This window comes from Eleginops maclovinus, chromosome 17 (assembly GCF_036324505.1).
Source record: "Eleginops maclovinus isolate JMC-PN-2008 ecotype Puerto Natales chromosome 17, JC_Emac_rtc_rv5, whole genome shotgun sequence".
NCBI classification, from domain to species: domain Eukaryota; kingdom Metazoa; phylum Chordata; class Actinopteri; order Perciformes; family Eleginopidae; genus Eleginops; species Eleginops maclovinus.
The window spans coordinates 16,932,138-16,957,206 of NC_086365.1; the positions used below are offsets into that span (position 1 = coordinate 16,932,138).

General features: G+C 43.0%; 1 protein-coding gene across 5 annotated transcripts in view; it reads right to left on the reverse strand.

Moving 5' to 3' along the window:
* The window catches only part of phf21b (PHD finger protein 21B), a 35,976-nt gene that overhangs the window by 4,374 nt on the left and 6,533 nt on the right, over positions 1-25,069 (reverse strand). For 3 of the 5 annotated variants that reach the window (XM_063905457.1, XM_063905455.1, XM_063905458.1), the window contains exons 3-13: positions 14,564-14,608; positions 6,072-6,254; positions 3,206-3,298; positions 2,267-2,674; positions 2,043-2,168; positions 1,897-1,948; positions 1,714-1,790; positions 1,233-1,287; positions 889-911; positions 362-520; positions 95-161 (exon numbers count right to left, since the gene is read on the reverse strand). In XM_063905457.1, the coding sequence (XP_063761527.1) occupies positions 95-161; positions 362-520; positions 889-911; positions 1,233-1,287; positions 1,714-1,790; positions 1,897-1,948; positions 2,043-2,168; positions 2,267-2,674; positions 3,206-3,298; positions 6,072-6,254; positions 14,564-14,608 (1,288 nt within the window). The remainder of the gene's footprint in view (positions 1-94; positions 162-361; positions 521-888; positions 912-1,232; positions 1,288-1,713; positions 1,791-1,896; positions 1,949-2,042; positions 2,169-2,266; positions 2,675-3,205; positions 3,299-6,071; positions 6,255-14,563; positions 14,609-25,069) is intronic. The other 2 variants (XM_063905456.1, XM_063905459.1) reach the window with 1 other exon arrangement.

Here is a 25,069-nt window from a genome sequence, read left to right on the forward strand (position 1 = left end):
TCACCACACACACACACACACACACACACACATTAGTACAAACACACACACTGTGATAGAATGATAATGATGATGATGATGATGTTCTTCTCACCGGTCTTGTGTGTGACGTAGGACTGGACGAAGTTCTGCGGCCACGACATGTTCTCTTTGTTCAGCACCTACACACACACACACACACACACACACACACACACACACACACACACACACACACACACACACACACACACACACACACATTAAAAAAATAAATGTATTAAATCACTTAAAATATATTTACATAGAAAACAGAAAAATAAAATAATAACTGAAAATAAAATGTCTGAATGAAGCCGAGTGGTTGAACTGTCTGCAGTACCTTCTTCTGGCACTTGGGGCAGTACCAGGGGCCTCTGGGGGGGGTCCTGAGGGGGGGGTGCAGGCAGGTGGGATGAAAGGCTCGAGGACAAACATGACACAGCTGCAGCTCCCCGTCCTCCTGACACACTGCACACACATCCTCATGCTCCACGTCCTCCTGAGGAAACACACACACACAGTTTAGAGAGGCCCGCTCTTCTTCTGTGGTGTTCCCTCTCCTGCAGTGTGGTGTGTAAATGGTCTTTCCGTAACACGGTGACATCACTACGGAACACTCACGCTCCTATTGGCTAGCGCTCCGACGCATTGAACGTGATAGACTAAGGGGGGCAGGACATCTCTAAGCTGGTTGACCAATCACAACAGAGCTAACCAATCAGAGCAGACTATAATAAATGGGTATTATTCTGCATGGCAACAACTTTCGCTGGTGTTCAGGATCAAAATAAACAAAGTAAATAAAGAAGAACTTTGTGAACACATGATGATCAGGACATACAACGCGCTGTGAGTCATGTGACCTACCTTCCAGCAGAAATCCTCAGAGTCTAGCATGTAAATGAAGCAGAGCAGAGTTAGTGAAGCAGACACACACACACACACACACACACACACACACACACACACACACACACACACACACACACACACACACACACACACACACACACACACACACACACACACACACACACACACACACACACACAGATGCACAGTATGATATTAGGGCGAGTTACGTTGCGTTCAGGGTCGCCCAGAGATCAGAACACTTGAATATTTATGTCATTTAATAGAAATGTTGTAGATTTCTCTGTTAGTTTGTGAAACACGTTTTATTTCTTTAGTTTCTGGTCGATGTTTGTTACCTCGTGCCGACAGGAAGAGCGAGCTGTTCAGGTAATGAGACGCCAGACGCTTACGCTGCAAACACAAGAACAAGTTAGGATAAAATAAACCGAGATTTAATCCATGAGATAAACGAGTCAACAAAAAGCCTGTTGATCCAAATGTCACTAAGCTCCTTAAAAATGTGACGAACAAGTAAAGTAAAAAAGGTCTAAGAAGTGAAACATTCTTAAAAGATTTGTAAGTAATATTTAAAATAAAAGAAGTTCTGCAAATAAATTAAAAAGGAATTTGCAAATTCAACAAATTCCATTTAGCTCATTCAAAAGGTAAACTGTTGTAAATAAAAAAGAGAACGATTTGCATATTTTAAAATGTGGATTTCCAAATATTATGATTTAGAAAATAAAAAACTGGAATTTTCCTTATTTTAAAATAACTTTGTTGGACGATAATATCTAATACAAATATCGTTGTTCTTATCCCGATCTTATTTCTGACCTCGGGCTCGAACAGGCCGCTGTACGCCGGGTTGGCCGTGCTGCGTCTCTTCCTCTCCTGCCTCTTCGTCTGGATCTCTGTCAACACAAAACTTTATTTAAAACGTCTCCTTCTTACAGAGAGAAACCCCTCTCACTGTGTCAATACAGTTTGATTTTATATCTGATTACAGGATGAGTTTACCTTCCAGGTGCTCTGTGGTGACGAGGCCCAGGGAGACCATGAACGCCACTTTCTGTAGAGCGCAGAGGAAGAGGAGCACATGTAACTCTTACAGACCTTCATCAACATGAGGGTTAAAGGTGGAAGGGTTGGCTTGATTTGCTCACCTCGGGGTCCTCGTCTTTCTTCGGGGACTTGGGAGATTTGGGGGTGGGCGGGGCTTCCTGTGTCGGGAGGTCTGGGTGTGGGGAGTCTTCAGAGCTGCTGGGGGCCTGAGGCTGGATAATTATCACCTGAACACAACAACAACAACAACAACGAGTGTTTGTTTACATAAACAAACATACAAGATATAAACAAACAAAACTGAGATTAAATCTGAGCGTCTCACCTTCACCGCCTCGCTGACGGCGGTCGTCCCAGAGGCGGGGGGGGCGGCGGCGATGATGGCGAAGGCGACACCGGGCCCCGCCGAGGCAACATGCTGCAGGGGGGAGGCAACAGGCTGCAGGGGGGAGACCGCCTGCTGCAGGGGGGAGACCACCTGCTGCAGGGGGGAGACCACCTGCTGCAGGTTGGAGGTGAGGGGGGAAGAAACAGGCTGAAGGGGGGAGGCAACAGGCTGCAGGGGGGAGGTCGGGATGGGCGAGGCGGCATTGGGAGAGGTGTGGCTCTGGCCGTTTGGGGGGTTGCAGGTGGAGTTGTGGGGGGGCAGCGTAGATCTCTGCAGGCTGACCGGCTGCTGCTGCGACCGGGGGGCGGGGGGGAGGCTGTCGGGGATCAAACTCTTAGGCCTGACCTGAGGGACGGGAGATAGAGTGGGAGAGAAAACAAGACTTTAGAGAACAACTTTCATCCTGTGAAGATCTGAGGTTTATACCGCCCTCTAGAGGACAGCTGTTAACACAGAGAGACTTTAAAGAGTCCTCTCCTGCTGATGTTCAGGTGTATATCAGTATGTAGAGTCTCTACTTTAAAGAGTCCTCTCCTGCTGATGTTCAGGTGTATATCAGTATGTAGTCTCTACTTTAAAGAGTCCTCTCCTGCTGATGTTCAGGTGTATATCAGTATGTAGTGTCTCTACTTTAAAGAGTCCTCTCCTGCTGATGTTCAGGTGTATATCAGTATGTAGTGTCTCTACTTTAAAGAGTCCTCTCCTGCTGATGTTCAGGTGTATATCAGTATGTAGAGTCTCTACTTTAAAGAGTCCTCTCCTGCTGATGTTCAGGTGTATATCAGTATGTAGTGTCTCTACTTTAAAGAGTCCTCTCCTGCTGATGTTCAGGTGTATATCAGTATGTAGTGTCTCTACTTTAAAGAGTCCTCTTACCTGAGGTAGCATGGTGGCTGCTTGTCCTGCCAGCCGGTGCAGGGAGCTGACTTGAGGCACCTTGATGGGCAGAGCAGCGAGAGTTCCCAGCATCTGAAAGGTACACAAACGCAACACAGACATTAATGAAACAGCAACAGATTAAACAATATTCTATATGTTGGTTTGTCCTCAGTTTATAAAGGCTTAAAACAACACGTTTGACTATTGTAATAAATGCATCCCCTACTACATGTTGTAAGATGATAAGATCTATAAATGCATGAAAGCGCCTATTTAAGGAGTCCGATGCTTTAAAATTGGGATTTTTGTTGCTTTTAATTACTCTATTTTCTTATAATAGTGACTCTGTATCAACAGGGTTGTAAATGCATGGATAGAAACGTCACTTTAGAGGCAGAAGTAGAAAGAAAAAAACAAATCAGAAGTAAAGTAAAATCAAAGATGGATGTTTGACATGCAAGCTACATATTTATCATATTGTTGCTTCGCTACCGTGACAAAAAAGCTTTTTACAAACAAACGTTACTATTACAATAACTTTATCACCTTTTATACGTCTGCAGACAATAAGGATGTGAATGCATGAGTGAAAGGGTGAGTGGAACGCAGCGAAATGTTGAGTTTTCCTTTTAAAACCTTCAACATGTGAGGTGGAGGCCTGTGATTGGCCGACACTGCTGTCAATCAAAGCAGCTCTCCATAATAACTGATCTGCTGTCAGCTGACAGAGGAGAAATGGCTGAAACTAAAAGGAGTAAATCCCCCCCCTCCTTTCTCTTTCTGTTACCCCCACCCCCCTCTTTTCTCTTATTGTGCTGCAGCAACGGAGAGGAGGAGGAGGAGGAGGAGGAGGAGGAGGGAGGCCTGTTTCCATGGCAACTGCAGAGATGAAATTCTTGCAGGCTTTCATTTCAATGATTGCTTCTCCAGCAGCTCCTCTGAACCCCCCCCCCCCCCTCCTTAAAGTCTCAGATGTGAGGGAAAACATGTGGAAATATGGACTCTTGTGATAATGCTAGTTCACAAACACACACACACACACACACACACACACACACACACACACACACACACACACACACACACACACACACACACACACACAAAATGCTAGGCTAGCAGTTTCCGTCTGCTTCCAGTGTTTGTGCTAAGCTAACACCCGGGTGCCCGACATATTCATTGTATAGTTTGTTTCTCCTAATTAGTATTTTTAAAGTTGGATCATATCGAGATTAAATCATGGACGTTTGTATTTATTAAAAAATAATTCGATATTTTTTCCAATTTAATTTCACGTTAATGATGAACTTTAGTTCTTAGTTACATTTTTTAAATCAAGTTTAATGTGTTAGGAGTTTAGGAAAAAACTCATTAATTTTAGTTATTTTTTATATTTAAATTGCATTTTTTTGCCTCAAATTCTCTGTTTCTAGAGTTGAATTTCCTTATTTTTTTACATATTTATGTCACCTTTAAGCACGCAGTCTCTGCTCCTCTGTTGTTGTTTGTTTGAAATTAAAGAACGAGTTTAAAACGCCTTCAATCTTCAGACGGTCAGTGGAGCGCTGTCTCCAGCAGGGGGCGCCTCTCTCTCCATGAGGAGGCTGCGTTCACAACACTGTAACTTTAACACTTCTTCAGTGTGTAAACAATGTGTGTGTGTGTGTGTGTGTGTGTGTGTGTGTGTGTGTGTGTGTGTGTGTGTGTGTGTGTGTGTGTGTGTGTGTGTGTCAGAGTTCACTGAAGGTCTGAAACTATGCAGTGTAAATGTGTTCACTCAGGCAGAGCAGCTTCCCATTACAACTCATCATTGATCCTTCAGAGAGCAGAGAGCAGGTGGTCTCTTACACACACACACACACACACACACACACACACACACACACACACACACACACACACACACAAATGTTTCTTCTAAGAACTTGAAATCTTTTTTATCGTGCTTTATTTTAAAATACATTTTGGAAAATAAAAATAAGTAAAATATAGATATTTATTTTGTATTTACGGCCTCGCTGTGACTCCAAACAGGCAGAGCTCTTCAAACAGTGATGAAACACAGGGTGTGTGTGTGTGTGTGTGTTTGTGTGTGTGCGTGTCGGAGAGCCTCGAACCTGCTCTGAATCTTAAACACACACGGAGCATGAGACGGGGAATCAGCCAATAAGAGAGCTCCGTTTGATCCTGATGTGACTCGACAAAACTTCTGAAGCTCGACTCGACGACAAAAACACACATTTATTATTTTTCTAAAATCTTCTTTGTTTTTATTGATTTATTTAAATGTATTGATTTATAAGATCATGTATTATTATTAAACTTACACTCAGATGAATAACTCTTTATTATTACTCATCATTTTGTATTATTGATTCGTCTACATTATTTTGTCTGTGACCGATAGACGTGTTATAAGCGTGTTGATGCCTGTGCATCACAGTCGCAGTGAGGAGCTGCAGACTGCATGCTAACAGGGAACACCCAGCTGCAGATTTACCACCCAAAACGTGTTTTATCCCCGCTCCTCTTTTCCTCACAGTAGTTCTGCTTCCTGGATAACAGAAGGCTCGATGGTGCTGTCTCGCTGCACCAGAACAAACCTCTAGACTGAAGAGCCATGATTAAAAAAAGGTTGAATAAATTTAAACTGAAATATATTTTAAAACATAATTATAAAAAAGTGCAATAAAAGATTAAAAAGTAATAAAATACAAAGAAACACAGAAAGGGAAAAAGGGTGCAATAAAAAATAAAGGAAGTTCAAAAATGGAGGGGTTTTCAATTGTCCTACGGTCTTTGAATGCTACACAGTGAAAACCTACACAAAAATCATCATCACATGACTTCCTGTTTCCTGTACCTGAGAGGGGGGGGGCAGCTCTGCTCTCCGACTGCTGGGGGGGGGCGACGTCTGCCCGTTAACGTGAGCCGTCACCATGGAGACGGGGGTCTTGGCAGGCAGCACAGAGATGGAGATGGGGGGGGCCGCGGGGGAGGTCTTCAAGAGGGACAGCGGTTTAGAGGAGCTTCTGACCGCCAGCTTCTGGAGCACAGGGAGGCAGAAGTCACACACAGACACACACACTGCTTTAAGCTGACATTAAAGAGTCTCTTAAGAAGCTCCTTAAATAAAGAGCATTTTGTTATTAGAAACGCAGACAAAAATGAACATTTGACTTTAATTCAACACATTTTGTGACAAATTACACCTCAATAATCGGGCTGACTGAAGCTGTTCTATTCTATTTTAATTTAGTATTTCTTTTATTTCTTGCTGCTATTTCAGTAAATCCAATTGTTGACATGTTACATGTAAATGTTGTTGTTATTATTTGTGTTTATTTAACTAATGCAATCATTCATAGCATTTTTTGTAAACTAACAGAACAAATATTTATGTAACTTTTATCTGATTTATTTCTATTATCTTACTTTTTAAGAAATAAATCAACAACAACGTAAACAAAATATATATGACAATAACAACAGGATTAAACTGAAATAAAATTCAACAAAGCAGAAAAAGAAACCAAAGTATTCAAATATAAAGTCAACCATTCAGTTTCTCACTGAGCCCCTCCCCCATCCTTCACCTCCCTCCACCACTGAAGAAGAAGAGGCTGAATATTTCATACTGAGTGTGAGTGTGTGTGTGTGTGTGTGTGTGTGTGTGTGTGTGTGTGTGTGTGTGTGTGTGTGTGTGTGTGTGTGTGTGTGTGTGTGTGTGTGTCCTTGTTGCTGCAGTAATTATTCTTTAAAGATGAAACAACTTCAGAGAGAATACAGAATAAAGATTGAATAACAAAGTGTAAAATAATAACTTGAATAAATTAGATTTGAAAAGATAATAAAAAGTTTAAATAAATGTTAATGTTAATAAAAAGACCCCTCCCATCAGAGCTCTCTATTATCCAGGCAGAGTGCATTGAGAGGGGGGGTGAGGGGGTAAACACAGGGGGGGGTTACATCCTTGTAGGGCACCCTGCTGCATCATCAATCAGACAGTCCACCTCAATGCTGCTCTTAAGGTGGACTGGAGAGAGGAGGTTTTAAAGGGGTGCAGAGGGGGGGCTGGTTTATCATTATACCTGCACTGCTCCAGGAAACACTCCACAGTATTCCCACTGATTCTGTTTGATTTATTATCTGAACTCAGCGTTTAGCTTGTATTCATTTGAAGCAATAACAATGACGTGTTTACATTTTGTATTTCATTTCATTTTAGGAAATACATGTATGTGTTTATTTCCTTTGATTGCATTCTGATGTACGTTACTATCATTTATTATATAATGTCACAGACCTTCACCTCCAGTCTGTCTCTGCACAGCTCTCAGACGGACCGGAGGAAACCTGCGTGTATTTAAATCATAATGATTTCTCAGAGAGCCTGTGGAGCTCAGTGGGAAGCATCAAACCCCCAACGCTATGGTTCTACTCTCATTGTTTCAGGGGATCAATGCACCCCCCTCAGCACCCAGGGGCCACAGTTATTGTCTCAAAGGTCACCCAGAGAAAAGGCTGCAGATTCAATTACACAAACTCCAGGATGCATGAAGATCACGAGCCAAACATCTGCATCTGACCCGCCACGAGCCGCGTCAGATCTGCAGGAAGTCAATACATCTGGGGGAACATCTCAACGTGTAATCAGACATCTCCTCTGCAGAAAACACACATTTAAACCCAAAAGGAAACTAAACTGATGCAAAACAAGCTGCAAGACGCATAAAAATCAAGGTGGAAACATCTGGAGAGAAGCAAAAGAAATGACGCTACGATATTTAGGAAACAGAAGCTGCAGAAGTCCTCCTGCGTGTCTCCGTGAGAGCTCTTTAATATGCGCTAAAACTTCTTTAAAGACACCAGACATCAGACTACAGAGCTGGTGCACAACAAGCTTTAAGATGCACGTAGATCACAGGCAAACATCTGGAGAAAAGCTGCTCTTTATGTAGGAATATAGAAGGTATTTCTCTGGAGAAAGTATGACAAAAAAGCGGCGAAAACATCTCAGCCTCTCATTAAAGTGAAGGGGCTGTGAGACCTCTAAAGACACCTGTGATCAGATTAAATAACTGAAGCAAAAGCAGCTCTCAGACCTGAGGATAAACACCTGTTTCCTTGCTGTGCACAACACCTGCAATTACCAGCCCAGAAAACACGCTGCAGAGTCCTGAGAAACGTCTCAGCGTTTATTTATCCGGAACACACACAACATAGGAGGATAAAAACAGTGTTTCCTTTTCTCTGCGGACCGACTTCAGAGCGTCCTCCCTGCATGAAGCGGAGATGAACCTTCAGAGGAAGTTATCCAGCGTTTATGTGCAGAAATATTATCTAAAACGAGCCATTTTCTCCACTTACTTTGAGAGTAGCGGCAGGCTTTTATCAGCGTCACCTTTCATCTCCTCAGCTTTAATGACGGGGGGAAGATGGGCTTTCTACAGGTTTCAAATCACCTTCCACATCTTATTCTGAAACCCTCTGAGCTGCTGCACACCAACGCCGTGCAAAACTACAGAAATGTTGAGCATGTGAGGCCAGTTTAAAGTGTGTGAACAATACAAAAACAAGCTAGAAAAAGTCTAAATATTCTTTAAACGCTGAAGGTGCCAAGGAGCGATGCTAATAATATCACGGTAAACTGTAAAAACTGAAATAACTTTCTAAAGGTCCCTGAACACATCATCTGTGAAGAGAGCTCTCATCATGAACATCAGGAAATCTGAGTTTAAAAAGGCCCACAAGAAGAGAGTCGTAACTAACACAAATAAAGACGACGAGGAAACACAAAGTAATATGTGGGTTTGAGCTACGAGGCGCTGACGTCACTTCCTGTCTAAATTAAGCCCCGCCCACCTTCAGGTGTAAATCCTGCTTCAGAGCAAAGCTGAAAATAATCGTGTCTTCACGTCTTAAAGCTGCTGAGTCATATATTGCATCTCCAACAACAAATAATCCAGAGCTCCGGTTCCTTTACTTCCTCTCCAGAAAAAAGGAGAGTAAAAGAAAGGATCAGAAATCTCAGTCTCAGTGTCAGCCTGCTGCCTGCCACGCGTCCCCCGCAGACCCCCCGGACATCCATCCCCTCTTTACTCTCCGTAAGCTGTCTCTGCATCTGACCAGACCTCTGACCCCCTCTCCATATCTCTGGACTCAGTAAACCCTTTCCGACCCACAGAGAGATTGTTTCCTGGCAGCACTTCAACATTTCAGGAGGAAAATCTGCATTTTGGTTTGAGGGTCCCTCAGAGAGAGGAGCGGACACCCTGTTATCTGGTGCAGACTAAACCCTGGATATGTATCTCATCCATACAGAGAAGCTCCTGACATGTTTTAATAACTGTGGAAACAGGAACACCTTTATATTCTGAGTGTCCATGTGTTTAATTCACACTCTGACCTCCTGCGGCTCTACAGACACTTATACTCAGAGGACAAACCACAGCTATACACAACTGAAGACACATGAACCGGATACACAACCTTTGAAGTATCTATCTCAGTCAGAAAAGGCATGACTAAATGCTGGAAATGGTACGGCTAAATATTGGGAAATGAAGTCATTTCAGAAACACAAATTATTCATTTCAGGCGAAGAATTGAGTCGCCTGAAGGCATGAATTACTAAAGAGAGGATAAGAGTTATTTAAGGGAATGATCTGAATCTTAGAGGACAAATGACTCCTGTAGAAGAACCATTTGTGACAGGACTCAGATAAAACTGACACTTCATTGAGGGTTAATTAAGCATCTCTGAGCTGCTCTGGTGGAAGGACAGATGGATTATGGGATGGAACAGAGAAACTTCTCTCTGGACTCTCTATATCACCACTGCATGAGGACACTGTGGTGTGCTCTGCTTTAAACTGAAACATTCTGGTCCTAAAGATCCTCGCATATAGCAGGGAGAGTGTCTCATGTGGGATCAAAGATCTGCTGAAGAAACGGAGCGCTGCAGAGAGCAGGGAGAGCCAGACATCACAACAGAGGGACAATATAGTGAGGGTCTTAAAGTGTAAAAATAGAAAATAATTCTCTGTTTTTAAACTTTCCAACAGTCCCTGAACTCATCATGTGGGACAAACGCAGCCGTCAAGAAAAATCACCAAATCTGAGATAAAATGAAGATACCCCCTTTCCACATTCTGTACGTTTGTTTTGAAAGTCTGCAAATTGAGATTTTCCTCACGGAATAAATAAATGATATATAATAAAGATTAATAAATGGAGTTTTCAGATAAAATGAAAGGAAGAAGAAAAGGTGAAAATAAAAAGTACAGACTCTAAAAATAAAAGTATGAAGAATAAAAAAGTGTAAAAATAAATTAAAACAGAAAATCCTCAAAAAGAAACAACAACACTAAAGATGTCAAACATGTTTCTGTTTGACTTTTACTCTAGTTGCAGTTTGTTTGCCGTTGACAGTTAATGAGCAGCTTTGTTTCTTTAACCCCCCCCCCCCTTAAATATATTAAACCACATTATTCTGTTTCCAGATTAATTCACGTGTAAAACAGAGTGAAGGTAAAGGGACTTACATGCATGCTGCAGAGTACAGTGAGCGCTCATGGTAGAGGTGAGAGGTTCAGGGAACTTTGAGAAGAAGAAGCTCGAGGGGGGAGGGACAGCTGGGGTCTAAAGGGGGCGGGGGGGGGTGAGGAGGGGGAGTCTAAAGAGGGGAGGGGGGCAGCAGATGGACTCGGAACAATAGTGTGGACAGATGCAGCCACAAAGAGTCCCAACGCATAAAAAGTCTCAGAACACTGAAATGTCCCACAGCCTGCAGTGCACCCTGAATGCCACACGGGAGCTAACTAAAATGGAATTCATTAAAATAAATAAATATATTTAATAAAAACTGCTCAAAAAAATTGCAATTAAGAGAGGAAACATTTAAAAACGTACTAAATAATGTTATTAAAATGTAGACTCACAGAAATATATAATTCAGAGAAATATTTTTTTTAAACTCTGAAGAAATCAAATTAAAAGAAAAGAAAAAACTCAAACAAATACAAAGTAATTATAATAAAGATAATACAGAAATAACTTGCAAAAAAAAAGTATATAAAAGAGAGAAATAAATATTTTCTAATTAGTTTTCTTTTTTTTAGTGTCCCTGAATCCCCCTCAGTGATGAACATCTGTCATCAGATATCTGAGACTTCCTGCAGGACAAAGAGGCTCTGTCCCCTCCCCCACCTCTCTGTGAGACACACACACACACACACACGCACACACACACACACACACAATGCAAAGCTGCTGCGATCCAGGAGGATGTTTAGAAGCTGTCAGGTGTTGCCAACATGTATAACCCTTTAAAGAAACACCACTAACAATATAACAACAGCCATTTCTACGTTCTAAATACACGTTTACATCATTATTTTGGTCCTATGGATTATCGGTGTGTAATTGATTATGGACCAACAGTTTGTTATCAGAGTTTCTGCAGCAGGAGGGCAGCCTCCTCTTCCTCTCCTCCTGCACTGTGTGTCTGTGTGTGTTTGGAGTGTCAGTGTGTGTTAGTGTGTGTCAGTGTGTGTCGGAGTGTGTCGGAGTGTCAGGTGTGACGCTGTAATATCAGAGTGTGTTTCAGAGCAGCGGTAAATATTGACGGAGGGTCTGAAGAGAGAAGTCTGCAGCGTTCACACCGCCTGCTCTTCATCTGCTCAGGAGGAGCTGATCTATTCTACTTATTAATACTTTGTATATTATTACTTACTTGTAATTGTTTTAATAGTTAACAGCATTACTATTGTATTTACATCATCAGTCGTACGTCGTTTACTGCAGCGGGAGAGAGTGAGGCGTTCAATGACACCCTAATAATAGTAATATACTGTATTTGTAGAGCACTTTAAAAACAGCGTCATCTCAAGGTGCTTCACAATGCTCTGGGAGAAAGAAACAAAATGAAAGGAAATAAAAGCTAAGGATCAGATTTAATAAAGTACATCAACTCGTGAGCTGAGGTTCAGAAAGATAAAAGAGAAAGGTCTGAACATAAAATGAAGCAGTCAGGGAAACGCGGTGAGGAACAGACGAGGGCCGAGGGAGGAGAAAGCACGCTCTCCCATGCTGGCCAGTTTTGTCCGGGGAACAGCTAGGAGATTGGTGCTGGAGGACCTGAGGGTGCGTGATGTCTGTGAGTGTTGTGTACTCAGCAAGTCCTGTAGGTAGGGGGGCCTGTGGTCAGTGGCTTTGTGGACCATGGTGAGGACTTTGTAGTTGATCCGGTGGGTTACGGGGAGCCGGTAGAGTGAGTGGAGGAGGGGGGTGATGTGTTCTGAGTTGCGTGTTTTGGTGAGTATCCGGGCGGCACTGTTTTGTACACACTGCAGTCTCTGAGCTGTTTCTGTTGGTAGGCCAGCAAGCAGAGAATTGCAGGAGTCAATGCGGGAGGGGACAAAGCCATGGACCGGTTTTTCTGCCTCCTGTTTGCTGAGCGACTGTCGCATTATGGAGATGTTCCTCAGGTGGGACTACGAAGCTTTGCAGACGTTTGATGTGTGCTTGGAAAGAAAGGGATGAGTCCAGTTTCACGCCTAGGTTTGTGACAAGAGAGGAGAGAGGACCGGAGTGGCCATCGATGAGGATTTGAGGGATGTCTGCTTTGAGTAATGGACGGGGGGTTCCAATGAGAATGGCCTATTTGCTGCTGTTTAGTTGGAGGGAGGTATTTCTCATCCAGTGATGTATGTGGTGCAGGCATCTGGAGACCTTTGAAAGTGCTAGATGTTTATCGGGGCAGTTTGGAGGGAAATCTGTGTGTCATCAGCATCTGTATGGAAGAGTATGTTATGGCTCCTCAGTATTTGTCCCAGAGGCAGCATGTACATTAAAAAGAGAAGTGGCCCCAGGACTGACCTTTGGGGGACACCAGAGTAACGCAGTGTGTGTTGGAGGTGTTTTGAGAGGTATGATCTGAAAGAGTCCAGAGCCTTGCCAGTGATTCCCACCTCCTTGAGACGCTGACACATGATGTGAGGTTCAACAGTGTCAAATGCTGCTCTTAAATCCAGCAAGATGAGAAGGCTTGGGGGAGCCAGACCCAGCCGCCATCAGCAGGTCATTTAGGACCCTCACCAGAGCCGGTTCAGTGCTGTGAGATGGTCTGAAACTGAGCTGCTGAGAGTGGAGATGTTCATGAAGCTGGCGGCCCACAACTTTTTCCAGAACCTGCCAAGAAAGGCAGGTTTGAGATGGGGCGGGTAGTTTGAGAGTACCTCAGGATCCAGGCTGTGTTTCTTCAGGACTGGTCTGATGGCTGCCTGCTTGAGAGTGGGGGGAGCCTCACCACTCAACAGGGATTTGTTTATGATGGTGGTGGCAGTGGGAATAATGGATGGAGAGTGTGTTTTGTGAGATAGGAGAGATTCCTATTAGGGTTATGAGCGGCAGCTTTCTGATGACGTAGATGAGACGCTGGTGCGTCCTGCAGTCCACAGGGAAGGAGTGGCGCTCCCAGAGTAAACGAGGCGGCGGGAACCTCTGTGGATATAACGCGGGCGTTGGTCAGGTCTATGGACTTAATTCATACGACCTGAAGAGTCGATGGTGGTAGTATATTCCTTTTTTGATGCTGTGACCAGTCGAGCACCGGAGGCTAACAGGTGGTTGGTGACTGAGCTAGCTAGGCATGTCGCACCAGGACAGCAAGACAGCAGAGCAAGGCGGCCAGGCTGTCGCCCATGATGCAGTCACTGGTGCTCAGCCGAAGCAGGAGGAACCCGTCAGTGGCTGAAGATCCAGCGATGTCACGAAAGACGAGTGGGGTTAGCAGTGGGTTGCTACCTCAGCAGTGGAGGATTTTAAGGTACAATTGTTCTCTTAATACAGACGGCAGACTGACATGTCTGAAACAGGTTTAGGTAAAAACAAAGTGCAGTTTGAGCTATTTTACAGACATCAGGACTTCTTTTATACAACATTAAGTGTACCTCAGAATAAGGACCTTCTATCACATCGAGAATTACACTTTTTTACCTCAGAAGATTACTTTTGAATTTGACTAGTTTTCAGGAATTTCATTTTTTCTCAGATATTCATTTTGACTTTTTCCAAAATATGATGTATTTCTTGAAATCTCAATTTTTCGTATAATTTGACTTTTTTCTCAGAACTGAATTGTTTTCAACATGTAATTTTTTTTCATTCAGAATTAAACCTGAACTCTGGTTTCAGACAGAGGGTGAAAAGAGGAGCTGCAGCTCAGGCAGCATGAGAAAAACAAAGCTCTCTGAACATTACAGCATGGAGACATGTCCCAGGAGAGACACTACATACTGAAACAGGAGGACTCCAAGCATTGCAGAGTTTTGTAAATGACTGAACTCTCACCTGTCCGTTCTGTAGTTCATTGAGGCCTTTGCACAGCGTCTGGTTCTGAGGAAGAGGAGGAGGAAACATTAATGACACAAGATATTTAAAGACATCTTTCACTATTTCTGGACATTTTATCGACGGCTGTTTTGTTTGATTTTCATCTCTGCAGCCCCCCCCCCCCCCCCCCCCAGGTAAACCTCTGTCTGCACACATCTGTAACAGCAGGATGGATTTGTCACATTTAATCTAACGTTCAGACGTCAGCTCTTTATTTCCTGCAGCAGCAGAGAGGATAAACACACATTCATTCAGTATGCATTACTTTAACCACCGGACACACACACACACACACACACACACACACACACACACACACACACACACACACACACACACACACACACACACACACACACACACACACACACACTTTGAATATCTCTGACTGCTGCTCAGGGTTTTATATTGCAGTTCAGAGACGGAGGAATCAGAGAGATGACCTCTGGATCCAGAGCTGGGTGACTGGGAGGAAACCAGCAGGAACAGGTCTCAGATGGATTCCTTTCTGCTGTTCCTGTTTTAGAATACACAACAAGACTCCCAACAACACCGTGCTGCTGTGAGTCAGGAGGTTCTGCCAGAGCACGTTCAGGAGGAGGAATTCTTCAGATGAAGCTCATCCTGAGCGCTAACAGGAAGCAGCAGCCGGCTGTGTGTGTGTTTCTAACAGACGCTCGGCTGTAAATACAAATATACGGGGGGGGGGTGTTTGTTTTTGTTTAGCTGCATTCAGGGGACCATTAGAGAGTGGGAGAAACCATTCATTTCCTCAGAGTGAGCTGATTATTATCCTTAAACTACTATCTAATTTGTCCTGCTTTTAATGCTTAAATAGAGCAGTGGGTGAATATTATGAGAAGTGGATTTTTTATTAAATCAAAATAAACTTGTATGAACAAACAAAACAATGATTTCACTTCATTACATTTTTATTCATTTATTTAATCTATTATTTATTTTTTATTTGCCTTTTGAGAGGATTTCTGCAGTGAAAATGTTTCGCCTATAAATTCCTTCCACCTACAGGGAGGATCAGGTTGCATTGTGGGAAATGTAGGCTGTGGTGTTTTTGGAGCTTGAGCCATATTTAGGAACAAAAAGCTGCTTTGATTTCTATGATCAAATGTGTTTTTAAAGATAAAGGTGCCAGATGTTGGAGCCTCGGCAGGATGATGGGATGTTTTAAGTCCGGCTTCTTCATCTCGACACCTCGTTATATTTGGCATGTTGCTACGGAAACAAGCCCTCGTTAAGAGAACCGTTTCCTCTTCCTGCTCACACTGACGACACCTCGCTAAAGAGCAAGAAACACACAGTCATTATTTCACATTAGGCCGCGCCGCAAGGTAATCACTCACAGTCAGCTGATCTCACTCACACACACACACACACACACACACACACACACACACACACACACACACACACACACACACACACACACACACACACACACACACACACACACACACACATTTTGACTTAAAACTCTGATTATTCAAGTTTTTATTTCTGTGATTGAAAGTAGAAGATGATACTTGAATCTTCTATGAGAATTAAATGTTCCAGATACGAGAAAAAAATACCCTAGTGAATCTACTAGATTAAACTGCACATTCACGTGAAATAACCCCTCAAATACTCTCTTTGTTACGCAGCCATGTGCACATGTGTATTCCTGTGTTGCAGACTGCATACTGAGGCCTTGCATAGAGAGGCTGCAGGCGCTGAAATAACGGGGTTAATTTATCCGTTTACTCTGACAGCAGCTCCAAGTTAATAACTCATTATAATAAAAAGCTGCCGGATTCATGTCTTCCTCTGAGGCTCTGCTGACCACGCTCACATCTAATGCTTTAGACCACATCTTTGTTTACATCATGAGAAAACAACAGGAAATAAACATGAAGGATGCAGCTGAAAAGTCTCCCTTCAAAATAAAACGGACTTTATTCCAGATGAATTGTTCATTCAATGACCGAAAAAAGAAGAAATGTCCAACCCTCTTTCTTTCCTTCCGTTAAGGCATTCAATTGAGTTAAAAATAAATCAAAACATATTTTTCATTTACAAAACGCAGCACATCCAAAAACCGGCCTTCAAAATAAAATGCAACGCTGCAGAAAAAGTGCTGCACCTTATTTTATTATCTATTAATCAGCAGATTCTTTACTGGAAAAATAATCCATCACAGGACAGAAGATGTGTGTCTTAAAATCTCTGTTCTTCAAGGTTTCTTAAATATTCTGCTATTTTATTTTGAAAATCCAGACATTTCTACCTGCTGAAAATGACCCGAACAAGGTTTTCTAATAGGAATAATCACTTGTTTTTTTCCCAGCTTGTAGACCTGTGTGAGAGGTCGCAGGTGATGCAGGGTTCAGGTGTTTGACTCCAGATAAACCCGCTGTGAGCAGACGCTGGGGTCCGTCTCTCTGACCTTCACTGTGTTTACAGGACAGACTCCAGCTGCCGTCCCAACGTGAGGGAAATATTAACGCTGATGAGAAAAAGAATGGAGGAAGCATGATGCATAATGAGCCAAACACAAGCAGCTGTATGGAATGTGTCTGAACTCATTCAAAGTGTTCGTCTCCTTCAGCCCCGGCCCTGACTATTGCCCTAGGCGTGATTTCAGCTTGCTCCCCCCACCCCCCCCCCACCATGTAGGCGTAGTTTCAAACACCGTTAATAATTTACAAACTATTTTTTGTAACTTTTTTTTTCTCCTCCCCAATTTACGGCGCCCCGGATGGATGGATGCGCCATTCGCTATGAGGCTTATGCCCAGGACCGGCCCTGAACTCCTTCCTGTCTGTAGACCTTTCACTACACTTCTATATCCTTAAGTGCCCTAACAAACAGGTGTTTGCACAATGTATGAGCACAAGATATACGCTGACATCACCGCCATAAACCCACCTTCATAATCACATCACTAAATCTGATCAACGGTTTAATGAAAAACTAGTCGGGAACTACAACTCCCACAATCCTTAGCGGCAAAGCAGATAAAAAGCATCTCATGAAGCATCTTCCATCTCCCACACACACACACACACACACACACACACACACACACACACACACACACATACACATACACACACACATACACACACACACACACACACACACACACACACACATCCCCAGCTTTGATGCATTCATGTGCAATCAAAGAAAATCAGTCTTTTGCCTCCATGCTCCCTTTAAACCATCACTCAGTGCGACCTTGTCTTGGAGGAACAAATTAAATTCTCGTTTAATACGCCATGCCCAAGGACGACCCCCCCACCCCCCCACCACCACCATGGTTGAATTGGACCTCCAACCCACCCCCCATAACACACACTTTATCTGCTTTAGTGTGTGTGTTTTAGAAGAAGAGTTTCATCTGCAGGTCAAATAAATTGGATTTCTCAGATTTTGTCTTACATTAAAACAATTCAAATAAATGTTGAAACAAAGAAAAAACTGACCAAAGGTTATTGATTATACGACATTTAAAAGTCAAAGATTTAGAAAATATATATATTTTAAATGTTTTAATTTGAACTCGAAAAAAAAGGTTATATATTTTATGCCAAAAAAATCTAAAGATTTACATGAAAAGAAACTGATTTGATTTTGAGAAATGAACCACTTCCCTTGCAGCTTCATTACAGCACTTTTTCTGCGGCTTTCATTCTGATGTTCACCCGCACAAAATCTTGAATCATCTGCTTGTGTCTTTAAAAAGCGTGCATAATGAAATGAGTCTGGATAAAAACGTATGAAAGCATCTGAAGATTAATAAAATAAGACTAAAGACTTTACAGAGGAACTCCTCACATCCTGCAGATAATAACCAGAACGAGATCTGAGAAACAAAAGCAGCGTGATGCATTCAAGGACGTTTCTGCAGGCCTGTGAATGTGGCTATTCAAAGCCTGCTTTTGTTCCATCATCTTAAAGCCACTGTTTACTGCCTTGTTACCAAGCAACTCAAACTCAGGCTTTTTCTGCGCGAATAAAAACGTCCTTGTGCAAAATCATGAAAATGGTTTTGACTTTACAAAAAAAGAGATATTTTGAGATTCTAAAATTATTAATTATTGAGAAAGAAACGTCACAAAAATAAGAGAAATGTTGACCTTAATCTCAGACAATATCCAAGTCCTTTCCTGCTAAATGTCTGCAAAAGAAAAAACTCTGAAACTTTGAAGGAAATCAAATCAAATCTGCGATTATAAAACCATTGTTTAAAGACAAACCTGCCCGGCAACCGGAAAACATCAGCAGACCAGGAGACCTTCATCATCATCATCATCATCATTTACCTCTTTACACACTGTGCAGAGAGGCCAACACACACACACACACACACACACACACACACACACACACACACACACACACACACACACACACACACACACACACACACACACACACACACACACACGGTTATTTAACATCCTGCAAACTGAACCCGGAGATATTTAACTCGGAGACCTCGACTGAACGACTGCACCATATAAACTCATATTCACATCACCTGCAGCGCAGCAGGCTCTGATCAACTGAATGTTTTTACGGGTTTATTTTAATCACCAGAAGCACCTGAACGCCTCATTCTGATGTGTCTCTGAGTCACAGGGCAGCGAGGCCCGCCGGAGAAACACTCATGGTATTTTTAGGTGAGTCATCATGTGTGACCAACGCTTCTACCAGGAAAGAGTAAGAACTATTATCCAAACCTAAAATACAAATGTAAATTATTCTGCAGAATTATAGGGTTTACAGAGCATTTAGACCTTTATGTACATAAATAAAAGAACATAATGACGTTAAAGGATCAGGTGTACTCTCCCGTGGTACTCGAACGCACCATGGGGGACAAAAGCTAGGAAAAAACTAAACAAAAGCATCAAATCTTTTTCTCCGTATTTTAGTCACGCCTGTAAGAGAACTCGTCCTAAACAGAGGCATCATTTATTATAATTGTACTTCTAAATAAATAAATCCTTGTTGTCCTTTATGCTTACAGCTCTCACAGCCCGGCCTGGTCTCTCCCCTGATTTACTGTCTCTGCTCGGCTGACGTTTACGACGCTGTGGTTCAGGAGAGACGAACGACCTCAGTGACCTTCAGTGGAGGAAACACCAAGCAGAGGGGCTGATGGGAAGTCTGGGGCCGAGTATTCAGTCTTTAGGGTACATTTCTGTCTCCCCTTCCTCGTATATTCTGTCTTTCTGGGTGTTTCTGTCTCTTTGTTGATGTATTCTGTCTTTTCTGTGATTTTGCATCCTGGTTTGTTCTCTTTATAGTCCTTCTGTGTCCCAATTTGTCCTTAACTAATTAAAACCAGCACTTTTTCTGATCCCTGTGTCATAGTTCTGTTCCTCCACCTCTTAGTTTCTTTAATGATGTGATGCGTTCAGGTACTCTGCTGAGTATGAACACATATTGAGGCCTGACGCTGGATGTTAGTGGTGGTATTCTGTATTTTGGGTTGGTTCTGGTCATTTAATGTCTCACTATTATTATTTTCTGGGTCTTTCTTGGCATTTTTCGCACCTCTTCTTGTTTTCTGTATTTTAGGTTGTTTTGCATCCAGATTTGTTCATTTTACGTCTCTTTTTCCTCGTTTAGTATCTGTTTATAGACCGTTTGTGTCCCTGTCTAATTAGAACCAGCACTTTCTCAGACTCCTGGCCTCTCCTTCAAGTTGTCCTGACACCGCCTGGCTGTAGGTCGGGAGAGAGTATAAACACTCCGGGATGTTTGAGATGCAGAGCGCTTTGTCTTCAGAAAGAGAGGAATGTTTTTGTGTTTCTGCAGCAGCTGCTTCCTCTCTCATTCACATCTCTGATGAGCTGTGTGTGTGTGTGTGTGTGTGTGTGTGTGTGTGTGTGTGTGTGTGTGTGTGTGTGTGTGTGTGTGTGTGTGAAAGGCTTTTCTAGGAACAAACAATACACTCCGAGCCACACACACATCAGCAGAAAGAGGTCAATTATGGAGAAGGACTAACAAAGAGCAGAAACCCAAAGTGTGTGTGAGTGTGAGTGTGTGTGAGTGTGTGTGAGTGTGTGTGTGATTAGTCTTTGTTATGGAAAGGCTCTGCAGACTCCTGCTGTCTGACAGTGAGATGTGGAATAGTGCTGCAGAGTCCTGGGTCACGTTCAGGGGCCGCAGGAAAATGTAGTTTCTGGCAGTGTTTAAGTCAGGAGGAACTTGTTTTCACACAGAATATTAACACACTGCTTTCCAGGCCAGCATCACACAATGCTTTGCTTCTGTTCGTGCATTATTAAGTCTCTGAGTAGCTTCCTCTAAAGGGGGAAGTGGGGCTCGGTATTCAACAGGGCCAACTTCAAAGACCCTTTGAGAACTGGATCAGGTTTAGCAGCCCTGCAGAGGAATGCATCTTTAAAAGGTTGCATCTCATCCCATATTTTGTTAAATGTTCATTTTTCATGTGTTGCACTGAAGGGCATGTTATTATGGTATGGAGGTAAAGTTTGCATGGTACCAGTCATCAACTGTTGAACCCAGAAGATGGAAAATATCGAGAAACGAGACGAAAAATAGCACAAAACAACCAATGCTACAATAAAAACAGATGCAAGATGCCCAACACAAGCCAAACATCTGCAAAAAACAAGCTGCCAAACCACAAAGAGAGTTAACAACCAGAAGAGATAAACAATCACTACAACAGGATGCACAACAACCAGAAACACAGACAAGGAACCTAAAAATCACACAAAGCAATTCAAAAGGCACCAATTAGGACCAAAACACAATGCAAAATCACCAACCAAAGTATTCCAACTGAGGAAAAAGGGATGAAAATGTGTGCTGAAAGCGACCAAAAGGGACTGAACGTTAATCAGGACGGGTTCAGTTTGAAGGTTCCTTTTGATTCAGAAGCTCCCGTTCAGGACACACCACTACAAACAGAGTTCAATCCTATATTTCTTCTAAAAAGCCAGGATTTTATCAGTTTAACCTTTATCTATCTCATCCTGCAGAGATACGCTTCAACACACGGTTTATTTACAGATCTTCAGCGCCTTAAAGTCTGCATTTCTCCTGCTTTCTAACCGTGTGCTTTGGAGAAATCAACAGTGTGGACCTGCTGCTCAACGCCTTGAAAGTGTGAGAAGTGGATTTCATTTTCCCCAAACGGCTGTGTGTGTTTGGGTTAGGGTCGTACTTTATGGGGGGAGGCGGTAAGCTTTCCTTTTTGTGTTATATCTTTAAGATCATTTTGTGTGTCTTCTTTGTTGGTTTTGCTTCTCTTTTGGTCAATTTGTGTCCCAAAATAAAAGAGACCCAAAACGACCTGAAGCCGGGTTTGTCCTGAACACCGAGGGGTCGGGTTGAACTTGTAAATACTAAACCTGCTGATATAATTGACTGTAACTTCAGAGGGTGTGTGTGTGTGTGTGTGTGTGTGTGTGTGTGTGTGTGTGTGTGTGTGTGTGTGTGTGGTATTTAAATGTGCAGGAGAAACACACTGATGTCCGTGAAGAAGCAACAATTCCATTTGTCTCCGCGTGAAATCGAGCACCGAGTCGGGCAGCAGAAATCTCTCACACACACACACACACACACACACACACACACAACCTGCAGAGAGGAGAGCTTTCTGAATCATTACAGCAGATTTCACGCCGCTGGGAGCAGGATAAAGGACAGCTCTTCTCTCTGGAGGAAGTCATTGTTTTAGTCTCTTCATTTATTAAATGTCCTTTTCTGGTTATTCTGTGTCTCTTTATGGTCATATTTTGTATTTTGCAGCTAATATAATCACCTTTAGGGTCTTTTTGTGTCCCTTTTTGACAATTTAAGGTCCTTTATTAGTCATTTTGTGTCTTTTTCAGTCATTTTCAGTCCCTATTTGGTCCCTTGGTGTCCTATATCTGTCTCAGTTCTTGTATGCAGAACAGAGCATCATGTCTTGTGATATTAAACGGAGAGTTCTGGTGTTCCGGAGGAATAGCCACAGCTGTACAGCTTCTCTCTCCTCAGAATCCCAGCAGTCAGCAGCTCCCTGCTTTCTGCAGCATCAGCGCTCTGAGAGGAGCTGAAGTCAAGAGTTAGCCGCTGTAACGAGAGGCTGTCGCTGCAGGGAGAGAGGAGCTAACAGCTGCTACCTGTTAGCACGATGCTAACAACACACACACACACACACACACACACACACACACACACACTAATAACCTGTTAGCCTGAAGCCTTATTTTACAGAATAAAATAAAGTATATAAAGAGGAATAAATAAATGAAAAGATGTATTTATAAAAAATAAGGAAAAGTAAAATAAATTCAAATGAATTAAATTTAAACATTTCTAAAAGAAATATCACATAAGTAAATAAAACATGGAAATATAAAGAGGAATACATATTAAATAAATAAATATGTATTCTTTTATATTTACTGCTTTGTTTTTTTAATACTTTTACATCTTCTAGTTTTTTCTCGGGCTAGTTGATATATATTATCAAAATGAATAAACTGCCGTTATACACACTTTGTAATTATGATTAATGAAATTATAAATGAAAGGTTTTCATAAAACAAATCTGTGCACAGCCCCTTACTGCCATCGACCAATCACAGCAGCCGCTACGGGTCACGTGGACCAATCAGACGCCTTTGCATCTCATTATAAACATCACTCTGGTTTTAATATGCACATATATTACAAAATGACCCGGTTTCTCAGAGTAACTTCTGGAGAGGAATCAAACCGGCACCCTGCGCCAAGACATCAGTCAGCCTGGTTTCCGTCCAGAACTGACGAGAGAACGTTGATTCGAATGTTCCACAAGCGAAGGGTCCGTGCTCTTTACACCCTTTGGATTTTTCTGGATAAATTTAGAGGTTATTTTTTGTGTAAACTAAAAAGTGTGTTTCCAGCCTTCTTTATCTGGAGATTTGCTTCTTTATTTCATATTAAAGTGAATATATTTGGACCGGTAAACACATCATGGACTCTGAGATTATGGGATGGATATTTAAATATATTTTCTGACTTTTTAGAGGGATTACCTTTCCTATTTTACAGGGTTTTTTAATGTTATATAAATGTGTTTTTTTACCTCAGTGTGTGTGTGTGTGTGTGTGTGTGTGTGTGTGTGTGTGTGTGTGTGTGTGTGTGTGTGTGTGTGTGTGTGTGTGGGGGGCAATTAAATGGGTTCAAAATAATCGGAAACATGACATAAAATAATTAAACATGGAACAAAAACTCTGAATTACAATCAGTTTTTATGAGACATCAAACACAACACGTCTTCTTTATAGCGTGTGACGCTCCTGAACGCACCGCAGGCCACATAAATAATTCCTTACTCATGAAATGGGAACGTCCCAGGAGCATCTGAACGCACCACCGTCTCAGGTTTAACTGTGTTTGTTGTTTTTCTCTTTCATTTAATTAGTGAAGACGTGCAGAAAAAGTGCATTGAGTGGAGAAAAGGTAAGGACAGGTGACCCAGACGCCTCAAAAATAAACACCTGAAAGAGTGAATGAGCAGGAAGCAGCTGAGTAACCATGGATACAGATGCTGCTCTTACTACAGGAGCTGGAAATCCTCTGAAGTCCAGAAAGCAGATTTCGTTTCTCGAGTTAAAAAGTCAGAATTAAAAAGCTGATAAATCCACGTCCTGCTCTCAGAACCACGAGGAAATACAGAGAGCAGCCCACCGGCCTCTGGAGCAGAAACACAGCGATCAGAGAGGGTCTCAGGGAGGGTCTCAGAGAGGGTCTCAGGGAGGGTCTCAGGGAGGGTCTCAGGGAGGGTCTCAGAGAGGGTCTCAGGGAGGGTCTCAGGGAGGGTCTCAGGAAGAGGGTCTCAGGGAGGGTCTCAGGGAGGGTCTCAGGGAGGGGTCTCAGGGAGGGTCTCAGGGAGGGGTCTCCGAGAGGGGTCTCCGAGAGGGTCTCAGGGAGGGTCTCAGAGAGGGTCTCAGAGAGGGGTCTCAGAGAGGGTCTCAGAGAGGGTCTCAGAGAGGGGTCTCCGAGAGGGTCTCAGGGAGGGTCTCAGGGAGGGGTCTCAGAGAGGGTCTCAGAGAGGGTTTCAGAGAGGGGTCTCCGAGAGGGTCTCAGAGAGGGTTTCAGAGAGGGGTCTCCGAGAGGGTCGCAGGGAGGGTCGCAGGGAGGGTCTCAGAGAGGGGTCTCAGGGAGGGGTCTCAGGGAGGGTCTCAGAGAGGGTCTCAGGGAGGGTCTCAGGGAGGGTCTCAGGGAGGGGTCTCAGAGAGGGGTCTCAGAGAGGGGTCTCAGGAAGGTCTAAGAGTGGGTCTCAGAGAGGGGTCTCAGAGAGGGTCTCAGAGAGGGTCTCAGAGAGGGGTCTCAGAGAGGGGTCTCAGAGAGGGGTCTCAGAGAGGGTCTCAGGGAAGGTCTAAGAGTGGGTCTCAGAGAGGGTCTCAGAGAGGGTCTCAGGGAGGGTCTCAGGGAGGGTCTCAATGA